This window comes from Dryobates pubescens, chromosome 6 (assembly GCF_014839835.1).
Source record: "Dryobates pubescens isolate bDryPub1 chromosome 6, bDryPub1.pri, whole genome shotgun sequence".
Lineage (NCBI taxonomy): Eukaryota > Metazoa > Chordata > Aves > Piciformes > Picidae > Dryobates > Dryobates pubescens.
This window is the reverse complement of record NC_071617.1, coordinates 43,603,342-43,615,519: the sequence shown is the minus strand read 5'-3', so window position 1 is coordinate 43,615,519 and position 12,178 is coordinate 43,603,342. Positions and strand designations below refer to the sequence as shown.

The following is a 12,178-nucleotide window of genomic DNA, read 5'->3' as shown; positions in this document are numbered from 1 at the left end:
TTATTTTTTTATTTCATTATTGGAAAATATGTAGCCTTGTTAAAAAAAAAAAAAAGAGACAGACTAAAAGTACTGTTGCAATGTCCTTGTATAAGAGATGTTCTACTTGATTACAAACAGCTCTTAATTTCACAGTGCTTTGATGTCAGTCTTCCACAAGCCTTTTTTCTCGTTTTGTTTGGGATTCTTTTTGTTGGTGTGGAAATACACCTTCCCCCAGCTATTGGAATACTGTAGGCTTCAGGAACAGCATGCATACATCTCACCAATTCAGAGAAGTATATGGGAGGAAAACAGTATTCATAACAAACTCTAGGGAAAAAAAATACTGACTTTGTAAACTATAGCACACAGAGTTGTACTGATTTGTGTATTGTCCTGTCGGGGCCTTGTTTACAACAGTATGCAAATACAGGGAAAGTTTAGTGGCAAGGTTGATTTCTGTCTGTTTAGGTAGTGGCTTGGTTTTTAAGACATAATTTTCTCTGGCTTTTCTGCAGACTCTGCTTATACAATTGGACACGTTGCTCAGTTTCTCCATGTCTTAATTTTCTCTTCTAAGAAAAAGGCATGTACCAACTCTGCAGCTAAATGTGTTAATGCCTGACATGCCTGGATGGAGTGCATTATTATATCCACGTTCAAGCACCACTGAGTCTGTGTAAGTACTTATGTATGCTCATTATGGCAGCTTCTTGAATCAGTGTACCAGGGAAGTACAACCTCTTTGCATTTTAGCTATGCCGTGCTACTTAGATTAGGATGCAAACTTTTGCTTCTTTACAGATGGCCTCCTCTTGTATATCTCCCTTCATCTCATTGTAGATAAAAAAATCTATCATCTGCTCACCTACTAACAGTCATCACATCCTAATCCATCTTCTCAGATCAACTATTATCTTTCTCTATTTTTCTTGATTACGTGCTCTCCTGGGTCTCTTCACTTTCTATACACTAGCATCATACTTCAATCTTTTCCATCCAAATAAACAGGCAGAGCAAAGAGCCCTCAAGTGGTCTGCTATTTTTTTTTTCTTTGCCTCTAAAGTAATAGCTAATTTTCCTCTCTCCTTTTCATTTTTATATTGTCTAAAATATGCAGCTTATTTTTACTGGCTGGAGTTCTCCTTTGCACTTATATTCCAGAGCTTCTATCAAAATACCTCACTGCACCATGCTCTCTATTTTCCCATAACAATAACTGTGAAAGTGAGATACAGACCCTTATCCTTACCCTTCTGAATGACAAAACTTAAATTTATGACAGTAATCATCTTCCACCATATTGATGTATTTTCTTCCCACCTAACCCCAAGGAATGCAATGCTCTTTCCACCCCACACCCCACACACAGCCTCTTGGAATCCTGTTAATAATAAAATATCATAGAATCATAGCATCATAGAATGGTACAGGCCAGAAGGGACCTCCAAATGTCATCTAGTTCAACCTCCCTGCAGTCAGCAGGAACATCCCCAACTAGACCAGGCTGCCCAGGGCCTCATCAGGTCTTACCTTGAATATCTCTGGGGAAGGGGCCTCAACCACGTCCCTGGGCAACCTGTTCTACCACCCTCATAGTAAAGAACTTCTTACTGATATCCAATCTAAATTTGCCCTTCTTTAGATTGAAGCCATTGCCCCTTGTCCTGTCATGGCAGGCCCTCGTAAACACTCTCCCCACATCCTTTCTGTGGGCCCTCTTCAGGTACTGGAAGGCTGCTATCAGGTCTCCCCAGAGCCTCCACTTCTCCAGGCTGAACTATCCCAGATCCCTCAGACTGTCTTCGTAGCAGAGGTGCTCCAACCCCAAATCATTTTTGGGGCACTCCTCTAGACCTTCTCCATCAGGTTCATGTCCTTCCTATATTGAGGGCTCCAGACCTGTACACAGTATTCCAGGTGAGGTGTAACCAGAGCAAAGTGGCAGAATCACCTCTCTGGATCTGCTGGCAACACATCTTTTGATGCAGCCCAGGATGTGATTGGCCTTCTGGGCTGCAAGCACACACCATGTGCTCATGTCCAGCTTCTCATCCATCAGCAACCCAAGTACTTTTCTACAGGGCTGCTTTCTAACACCTTATCCCTCGGTCTGTATTGATAGTGAGGCTTGTTCCAGCCCAGGTGCAGAACCCTGCACTTGTTCTTGTTGAACTTCATGAGGTTCACCTGGACCCACCCCTCCAGCTTGTCCAGGTTCCTCTGGATGCCATTCCATCTCTCTGGTGTATTGACACCAATACACACACCTATCTGTTATCACTCCAGTTATGCCACAGGTAATTGTGCCTCTTCAAGTAAGTAGTGCCCTTCACTACATTGTTTGTCTTTAAAGTCTTTATCCATTCTGTAATCCTTCATTCAAGACCCAGTTGTAGATAGGTTTCTGTCTGTGATCAGCTTCACATTACACTTTTGAGCAAATCTTTTCCTGATTTCTGCTGTGCTAGTTTTCACTCCCAAAAAGCCCTTCACAAAAGTCTGTAAAATCACACAACTGTCTTTCTTTAAATGCTCTTTGCAGTAATGTCTGTACAACATCTTGATAGGAGAATTCTAGACTCTGACATAATTTCCTTTTATTTTCCTCTCCTCAAGGCCTCAAGGCCTCTCACCAGCCTTGTTGCCCTTCTCTGGACACATTCGAGAGTCTCAATATCCTTCTTAAATTGAGGGGCCCAGAGCTGGACACAGCACTCAAGGTGTGGCCTAACCAGTGCTGAGTACAGGGGCACAATGACTTCCCTGCTCCTGCTGGCCACACTGTTCTTGATGCAGGCCAGGATGCCATTGGCCTTCTTGGCCACCTGGGCACACCGCTGGCTCATGTTCAGCCTACTGTCAATCAGTACCCCCAGGTCCCATGCTTCATAATGTTCTGTTGAAGCTGGTGGGAAATCCCAGAGCCCCACAGCCTTTTCTACTCATGGTCACCGAGCATTTTGACTGTCTCTAGATCAGAGACAAATCATGGACTTTGCATGGTTACATTCTAAAATAGTGAATAAGGAAAACTATAAATGTGGGAATGAAGTAAAGAAAATGGTGCAAAAAACATCACCATTGCATTGGAACTATGTTTATGTCTCCTCCTAACACTTCTTACATTTTAGTCTGCAACAAAGGGTGCAGCTGACCATACAAGAGGTTAAAAAAAAAAATCTTAAAAAAATAAATCTAGTCCCCAAACCAACCAAACAACCCAATAACAAACCAACCAACCAACACCCCCCCATCCCTACACACAAAACAAAACAAAACAGGAAATAAGATTTGTTGCCTTTTGTAGTTAGAGTCGTATGGATCCCTACATTTCTCCATGGAGTTTTGGTTTCCTCTAAACCAACCAAGTAAATAAATGCATGTATACACATACACAAGCACTCAGGTTATTCTAAGATTTTCTGTCTTGACTGAGTTTTCCAAGATACACAATTTTAGGAAACATAAGAATGTCAGAACAGCTGTGAAATTTTAAGGTACTTTCCCAATGTGATTCTAACATACATGAAGCTCTAGCACCGTTTCCTAAGAAACAGACTGTAACAGTAGCTGACATCCCAGCTCTTCTCACAGAGCTAACTATTAAAAGCTGAACAAGGCAGTTTACATGGCAGCATCAACCACTTAAAAATCCCAAAGATTATATGGCTTTAGGATGGATGACACCTGAACTATCAGAAAATACTGCCACAACTCTGTCTTATTCCTCTCAAATAAAGGTTGCACCATTTCTGGCAGACCTCATATAACATACTCAACAGAAACTGTACATAAATTTAGGCCAAGTTTCAGATCTGAAGTTCTCGTCATTCAGGAAGAGTTTCTGGCCATGTAGAAGATGCACGTTTGGCACTAACATTTCCAGGAGTTGGATGATGGGACAAACTCAGACTTTGGCAAGAGTTTTGGCCCTTCATCCTGTCCAGTTGATCTGTGGAAAGATTTTAATGTTCTAACTTCTAACCATTATCTCAGCCAAATGGCACAATAGTTGCCAAGAATAAGTAAAGTCTATGAAAAGTAAAAATTTGGGAAAAAAAAAAAAAAAGAAATTACTTGAAAGTGTGGGCTATTATAAAACTTACAAGGCTGTTTATTTGGAAGAATATTGAGTTGCTAGGTGACATAATGGAGCACAAGTCCTTGAACTGCCAGCTCCAGTATATAATATGACCCTTACTATTTTTATGATTGGAAGAAAAGTACAACTGTAAAGGCAGATGATTAGTTGTGATGTTGTAACTATTAGTCCAGAATGCAATGGCTGACCTTTATAAAACATGCAATTGCCAGATCCTGTAACTCATACAGTTACACAATTGTTTCATGCCTATATGTTGCATGTGTTCTGTGGTATTTCTCAAATACTGGAGCTGAGGTTAGTATAAATGCAAATGCTCAAAATTCTTCAAATGCAAGGTGATTTTCCAGGAAAGACAGAAAGATCTTTGTGGCAGTTTGGGCTGGGTGCCTCCTGCTGCTGCCACACAGGGTGCACCTCTGGTGCCCCGGGTGTCCAGTCCAGTGGGTGGACACGGGAAGCTGCGTATTTCATACCCATAATGTCCTGATCCCTATGAATCTATCAGCAAGGTCTCACACTTCCCATTTCTTCCCTTGCTGCTCCCGTGGGAGATGCTCCCTATCTGGTAATGGAAGGGAGTTATCTCAAGGCCTCTTTGGCCTGGCTAGGCCTAATGCCAGGAGGAGAAGGGGGAAAGGCAATCTCAGATCTGGCCAGCTGAGATTAGCCTAATAGTGGAGGGGAGGAAGAAAGAGCCCTGGGGGTTTTGGGGGTACCCTCAGGTAGAGAGAAGGGAAATGCTGGTAGGCTTCTGGGTATGCTATAAGAGACTCTGTATGCTTTGGGATCTTTTTTGTCACTGTGCTTGTAGCTTCTGTAAAACACTCTCTGCTTTACCGTTTGAACTTTCCATCACTTCTGCAATCCATTTGTATGAGTCTCATCCTTTTTCTGCCCCGGTGGGAGGCAAGGGATGATCTGCCTCAACCTGGGGCAGTCTTAAACACAATAAATTCAGAGCAAACCAAATTTTTTTCAGGCCTTCTGAATATGATGCACTCTCTAGACTAGTACATTATCTCCATTTTTCAAGACATTGTTCAAAGCTCTAAGACATACAAATGATGAAAACACTTGCTTTTGTTTGATAATAGCAGAAAAAGTCCAATCCCCATATCTTTGTAATCAGCTCCTTATATCTAATAACAGGCCTCTTTTCCAAATCTTAGGGCTCAGGTTTCTGCTCATCAGCAGCTCTGTAATTGTGGATTTTTCAAATGGCTCATCTTTTAATGGTCAGAAATCTGCTATTCTTTTTCATTTTTTTTTTGTTTGTTCTGGTGTTTCGTTTTGTGTTGGTTTTTCTTAAACACATGAAAATGCTTGCTTCTAGCAGCCATGGTATGCAGACTTCTCACAGCTGAGGACTCTATTGAAGTCTTTTTTTCATATGAAAATTAAGTATCTCATGGAATAGTGAAGAGATTGAGATAGTCATCTTAATCTCTCTTGACTAACAAAAGCTTTATGTTAATTGGGGGGTTGGGTGTTTTTTGTTGTTGTTGCATTATTTTTACAGATTCCAACAGACTAATTTGTTCAATTAATCTTTTAATTGGCTTTTAACTGTCCTGAACACTTTCTGTTCTCATATATACCTGTATATACTGCTCTGGTCATATTATGCAACTTTCATGGAAAAAGAGCACTAGTTTAGGGAAAATTTCCCTGTGACTGATGACTATGAAAGTGTCTCAGGCATATTAAACCCACAGCAAATAAGATACTAGGAGATAGTAAGTATTATTAGAAGGTACTAGGTCACCATATGGCTTCATGCTTAAATGCCTATCTCCCAACAGTTGCAATACTGGGAGCCTGCTCCACTTCTATCTTCCACAGTGGTATAAATGTTCCCTTGCTCGACACTTTGCAAATCTAATCTATCAAAACTCACATATCAGCTACATATAACTCAATGATACAAAAACCTAGAGGTTGTTTATTAAGAAATTGGAGGCGTTTTTTAAGCTATGACATCTGACCTTCTGTATAACACACTACATAAAGCATTGTCTATTAATACCTATAGTAATTAAAATATTTCTTATTGAACTAGAATCTCTTTCAAGGACAAAATGAACTCTTTTTGAAACTCTTTGAATCTTACACAGTACTTATCAGCACTTCTTGCTCCTAAGCTCAAGAGAAGCTCCATTCAACCTACTGAATTAACTCCTGGCTTTGTTCTTCAGTTGCTGGAATGATTGAACTGTGATGAAAAGTTGTGTCTTTCCTTTCTTGATCATACTTCAGCGTATGGGTTTGCCTTAAAATGATGACCTAAAAGGGTCTACCAAGTCTTATCCTCCAAGTATCTCAGCCTTCTGATGAACAGTAGGGTTACTGTTCTCTCTGAAGCTGAAAAAATTTCTTTGCCACCACTGCTGCGTTACTTTGAATTTTGGATTTAAATACCTCAGGAGTGCTACATGAAAGTTAAAAGCATGGTGATGAGATTTATAAGAACCATAGTCAGTACCATAGTCAGAGTGTGGCTCAGTTGGTAGCACATAAGACCCCTAATGGGAGGGTCGTGAGTTCAAGCCTGCAGTGGGCAGTAGTGACAGGTTGGACTCAATGATCTTTGAGGTCTCTTCCAACCTTAGTGATACTGAATACCTACTGTACCGGCCAAGCTGAGGTAGACAAGACCTTAGAGACTAGGAAAATGAGAGCAAGTTAAATGAAAAAGGTTGATTTCTTACAGATGAAATGAAGACCTTAATATGTACAATAAGGTGGATAATCATGTGATGGCAGTTCTGTGATGGGTAGATTTCTATGGTTTGTTTTCTGGGGAATTTGTAGCTGTTTACTGATGTATGCCTTGTAGCTTTTCAAATTGCCAGGTGGACTGGAGGTTTCCTACACCTTAAAAATTACAACGGAGAGCATGTGGGTTTTTTAAATAACCTCCAGTTATCCAGTGAGAGTCATGTTATACAGAAGATAGATACACATTAGACCCAGGCAGGAAGATATTAGCATAGTTAAGATAACAAAATAAAGAGAAGTTGAATTCCATCAAGTGGCTTGGGGAGAAAGTATTCACACTGTCATAGAACCATAGAATCAACAAGGTTGGAAAAGACCTCAAAGATCATCAAGTCCAACCTGTCACCCAACACCTCATGACTACTAGACCTTTGTCAAAGGTCTCTTCCAACCTGGTTCATTCTGTTCTATTCTATTCTATTCTATTCTATTCTAGTCTAGTCTAGTCTAGTCTAGTCTAGTCTAGTCTATTCTATTTTTATTCCTAATATGGCTCTAGAAAGATGTTTCAGTGATCTTTAAAAAAGGCTTTTTGGAATAGAAGCTCTTGATTTCACCTCTAGGGTCAAACCTCTGCTAAAATAAATAACCATGCAGTACCTTTTCAGAAACTTATCATGTTCTCTCCAGTATCCAAAGGGACTAATAAAGCACCTAACTCATTTAATTTTCTTCTGTTTTCTAGTGGGCATTTATTAAATTATTTCCTTATTAAATTATATCCTTATTAAATTATTTTCCTTATGTCTGACTTAAAAGATTCTATTATCTCCACATCAATTCCCCATACACGTGCTTATAACCTCTCATATTTAGCCTTTGTTAAATAAATCAAGTCCTACTGCCCTGCTCTCTTACAGCAAAATCTCCTCATGTATCCCAAAACTTGAAAAAAATAAAAATAACTAACCATAAATACACAAAGTATGTTGGAGATCTCACCACAATCCTTTGCAACAGTATAAATGATTTCTTTCCTTTGTAGGCCACATTCCCAGTTCATTAAGATCTACAGCTGCCTTTTTTTCATTGGCATATATCATCTGGATTTAACAACCTGAATGGATTCAAATGAGTTGTCATTAGTCCTCAGTCCTACAGACCTGCCTAATTTTGCATCTTACACCACATTTAATGGTTTTCCATACCTATTTCTCCAGTCCTCATGGTAATTCATCTTCTTCTAGATATCTTGATCCTCTTCAGCATATGTGACTCTCAGCCACATCATCAGAGTGTAATTAACATACACTCCTATTTTTGGCATAAAGTTATTAATTAAAATTCATTGTATGAAGTCACAGAAGTCTATTAAGTAATTTCCTCTTTCAAGCAGCTCCCTGGCCTTCTTCAGTTGTGGGGCCCGGAACAGGACACAGTACTCCAGATGTGGCCTCACCAGGGCAGAGTAGAGGGGGAGGAGAACCTAAGTTCACCTACTAACCAAACCCTTTCATCCCAGAATGGTATTGGCCTTCTTTGCCACAGGAGCACATTGTTGGCCCATGGTCAACCTTCCATCCTCTAGGACTTTGGCTTGTCTGCGCAGGCCATATCATATTTAGGCTAGTCCTATGCAAACCCAATTGTGTGTTTCTTCAGCATACCATTGGTTCAGAGTTTACAGCTCATATTTCATGTTTTAGGGACAGCTAAACCCTTTGCAGATCAGACTACCCCCAAAGCAATGTAGTTCCATCCACCCAACTCTGCATTCCAGCTACTGAACACCACCAGACACAAAGTGGCTTTCCATACAGGTAACTGCAGTGTTTCAATGTCCTCTGCTCAGTGAATTCCCAATAAACTAAGCTCGCTAATACATTTGCTCCTGTCCAGGATGTCATGGATTGAGTTGAATTTACCAGATTCAAAACGAAAGTCCTGGCTGGAGCAAAGTGTCATAGGACTTGAAGTTCAGATTGTAACATCAGAGGCTTCCTGTTCTGGCTGCTCCTTCTGGTTTCCAGGTGTGGGCTGTGGGTCAGGGGATGGGAGAATTCGCTGGCTTCTGCTGCTTCTGCATTCTGGTGTGCTTTTCTTCAAATAGGCTAAGGGGGAGGGGGTCTGTGAGGCCAGATTGATGGAGCTTTGATCAACTTGCCCTCGTGGAAGGTGTCCCTGCCTATGGCAGGGTGGTTGGAACTAGATGATCTTTAAGGGCCCTTTCAAGCCAAACCATTCCAAGATTACATCTCCCCCCAGTTTTCCTTCCTGATGTTTCACTCAATTAGCAACACTCCTCTCAAACCAAGTAGCCTTGAACAGGTGGTCTCAGCTGGAGCAGAGCTGCATGGGCACACGATCCCAGATCTGGCAGGGAATTTCTGGTGTGCCAACGGCACACAATATAAACACCACACCTTTTGGCTAGCACTGTTTACAAGCTCCCTCTTCTCACAGCCACAGGACTTCTTTGGAAAACAGCTGGCAGGCAGCTACCATTAAGCGCCAAGCAGGCAGTCGTCACCCACCTGCGGTAGGGGTGGCAGCCAGCCCTCGCAGATGGAGCCTAGTTACTCCCTGCCCCTCCTCCAAGCCCTGCCACTCGAGGATGTGAGGGGATCCCACGGGCGCAAGGTGACTCAGCGGGCGGCCCGCACGGAGGCCGCAGGAGCGCCCGCGTCCCACCGGCCGCGATGCATGCTGGGTAGCGTGCTGGGGTGACCGTTGCTAGGTGAGGGGCTGCTCCGGCCGCCTCCGTGTTCGGCGGCAGCGATGGTGAAGGAAACCATCCGGGTGTACGCGCGGGTGAAGCCGCTAGGCAGGCGGCAGCAAGCGGCGGTAGGACAGGGAGCCAGCCGCTGTGCTGCTGGGGGCTGGCGTGTGGTAGTTGCGGTGTCCCGTGCGACAGCGTGCGGCGAGGCCGTCTGGAGGCGGGAGGGAGCGGGCGGCGATCGTGCCCTTCCCGTTCCTGCTAGGGGCCCGCCCGGCCCGGGAGAGCGAGAGCTGAGGGGTTTGTGCATGGTCGGGTGCGGATCGGAGAGCCACAGCCCTGTGCTGTTCTCCGAAGTTAATGCAGTGACTAAAGAGAGGAGCTTACTGTAGCTCTCGGTGGAAGGGGCGAGGAACTTCTTTCCTGCGTAGTTGCTGCAGAAAAGCTCCGCAAGCAAAACTTTGTCGCTGTTCACTGGGTTTCATAGTTCAGTGGTATTCTGAGTGTATAGCTCCCAGACTTCAGCTGTCCTGGCAAGGGATAATAAAGATAATGAAAGCATTCCTCAGAAACTATGCAGTTAGGTCTCTTCAATGTCTTCCTGTTTTAACCAGCTCCACTCATTCTATAGTCTTTCCTCCTGTATTCTTCCAGGTTTTTTGGAGGACGTTCCCCTGGGGGCTGTGGGTTTGTGTTTTATAACATTGCGGATACAAAAGCAGTTTAATAAGCAAATCATGTCAGGCTACATTTCTCTTTTAAATCTTGACTGTAGTGTTTACATGGTAACAAGCAGGATACTGTTAGTATGTGATTGTTTTGCTACATAGTAGCTGAAGGAGCCTCTGCTCACCCATTGAGTGAAATTTTCATGAAATTTTTCTTCAGGATGCTACAGATACTAAGCTTGCCTAAGTGATATACCTAAGGGTTATACAATTCTGTTGGTAAAACTGTTTTGTTAATTCATATTCATGCTTATTAGATTTATTCAGTTGACAATGATGAGACATCTCTATCCAGTTTGGAGGTTATCATGCCACATGATTTAGCAGATGGATTCGTTAATAATAAACGAGAGAGCTACAAGTTCAAGTAAGTAAAAGCCTTTATTTTGTGTCTTCTGCTTTTAGTAGGTCACTGTGTAGTGATATCACTATGTTTTTCTGTGTAACACTATGTTTTTACTGTATCACTATGTGTAGTGATACAAATTTATAGAACCACAAAATCCACTTCTTAAAATGAAGTTTATACAAATCCCTTAGCAAGGGGAAGACTCCCAACATATTTTGCCCCTCATCTGAAAGAGTTTGATAGCATTTGATAAAGTAGTGGGGATTTTGTTTATTGATTGCAAGTTATTATACATTTCAAAGTCTTACCTCAAAGATTGAAACTTCATTTATCAGTTCTTCAGTTTTTACAGCTTGTTTTGAATTTGCATATGAAAATTGAATTCAGGACTGTGTGTACTCATGTGATCTAATGACTTAGGCTGGCTAAAGACATCTTGATGTAAAGCACTGTTTAGAAATTGTTTCAGACATAAGCAAAACATGGTAAAGAAAACCAGAGATTGCTGGAGGAAATAAAACCATGGTTGTAGAATGTAAATATTTTTTTAGAAACTAAAAATAAGCATCATCAATGTAAGTCAAATATTGTCTTTTCAACAGAAAACTTAAATTTTTGATGATGAAAGCTAAACGAGTATCTACCTCTAAAGACAAGGCTTAGGTTTTCTCTTTTCCAAGTTGAATATTCTTTATTTTTTGTAATACCAAATCAAGTAAATTTGTTGCTCTATCCCATTAAAAAAACAGCCCCAGATAAACATCTGCAGCTCAGACTGATGTCATTTTTGCATCAGCTAAGGAAATCTGTTCTGTTTGGGAAGAAAGGAGCTGCTCTTTCCAACCAGATTAATATGCAAAACTAGATCAGGTTGCAGATGCCCAGGCTACCATGAATGCTGATATTTGTTCCTGATTTTATCATTTATTAAAAAGTCTACAGAAATGGATTTTGAGGGAAAATGATGCCATGCTATCCTTAAGGCAATGTGAAAATAAGGAATATGCATTTTTCTTCCATCTTTTCATGTGCTCTGTCATGGTCACTTCCAACATTATTCTCTTTTGTTCTTACTCTCTTACATTGAACACAATTGTTTGGATGAGTTGGCTGATGATATACATTGGTGGGATAGAATATGTGCATCTATGTTTTGTGTATCTCATTTGTCTGTGATAGTGTACACACTGCGCAATCTGTTGCAGTTGATAGTGCCTTGCTCTACACCTGATGCTTTTCCATATACCCTGTGAAGTTCTATGTGACTGTACACTTCCAGATAGGAGGGGCAACACAGCAGGTGACAAGTGGTGCAGAGGATTTCTAAAGTGTATGAATGACAACTTCCTAACATATCATTAAAAAGCCAGTTAGGGGAGAAGCTCTGCTCACCCCGTATTTGCAAACATAGAAGAACTGATCAGGCATATTAAACTTGGAGGTAGCCTTGTCTGTAGTTGCTATGAGATAGTGAAATTCAGGATACTGAGAGAAGGGGGCAAGGCAAAAAGTAGGGTCATAACCCTGGACTTCAGCAGATAATACTTTGGCCTGTTCAGGGACTTGCCTGAAAGAAT

The 12,178-nt window shown here is 41.6% G+C and overlaps 1 protein-coding gene across 1 annotated transcript in view; it reads left to right on the top strand.

Annotated features, from left to right (window-relative positions):
- Positions 1 to 9,559: 9,559 nt before the first annotated feature.
- Positions 9,560 to 12,178, top strand: part of KIF6 (kinesin family member 6) — a 215,962-nt gene continuing 213,343 nt past the window's right edge. The window contains exons 1-2 of the mRNA XM_054162516.1: positions 9,560 to 9,652; positions 10,510 to 10,619. Coding sequence (XP_054018491.1) covers positions 9,587 to 9,652; positions 10,510 to 10,619 — 176 coding nt within the window. The 5' untranslated portion in view covers positions 9,560 to 9,586. The remainder of the gene's footprint in view (positions 9,653 to 10,509; positions 10,620 to 12,178) is intronic.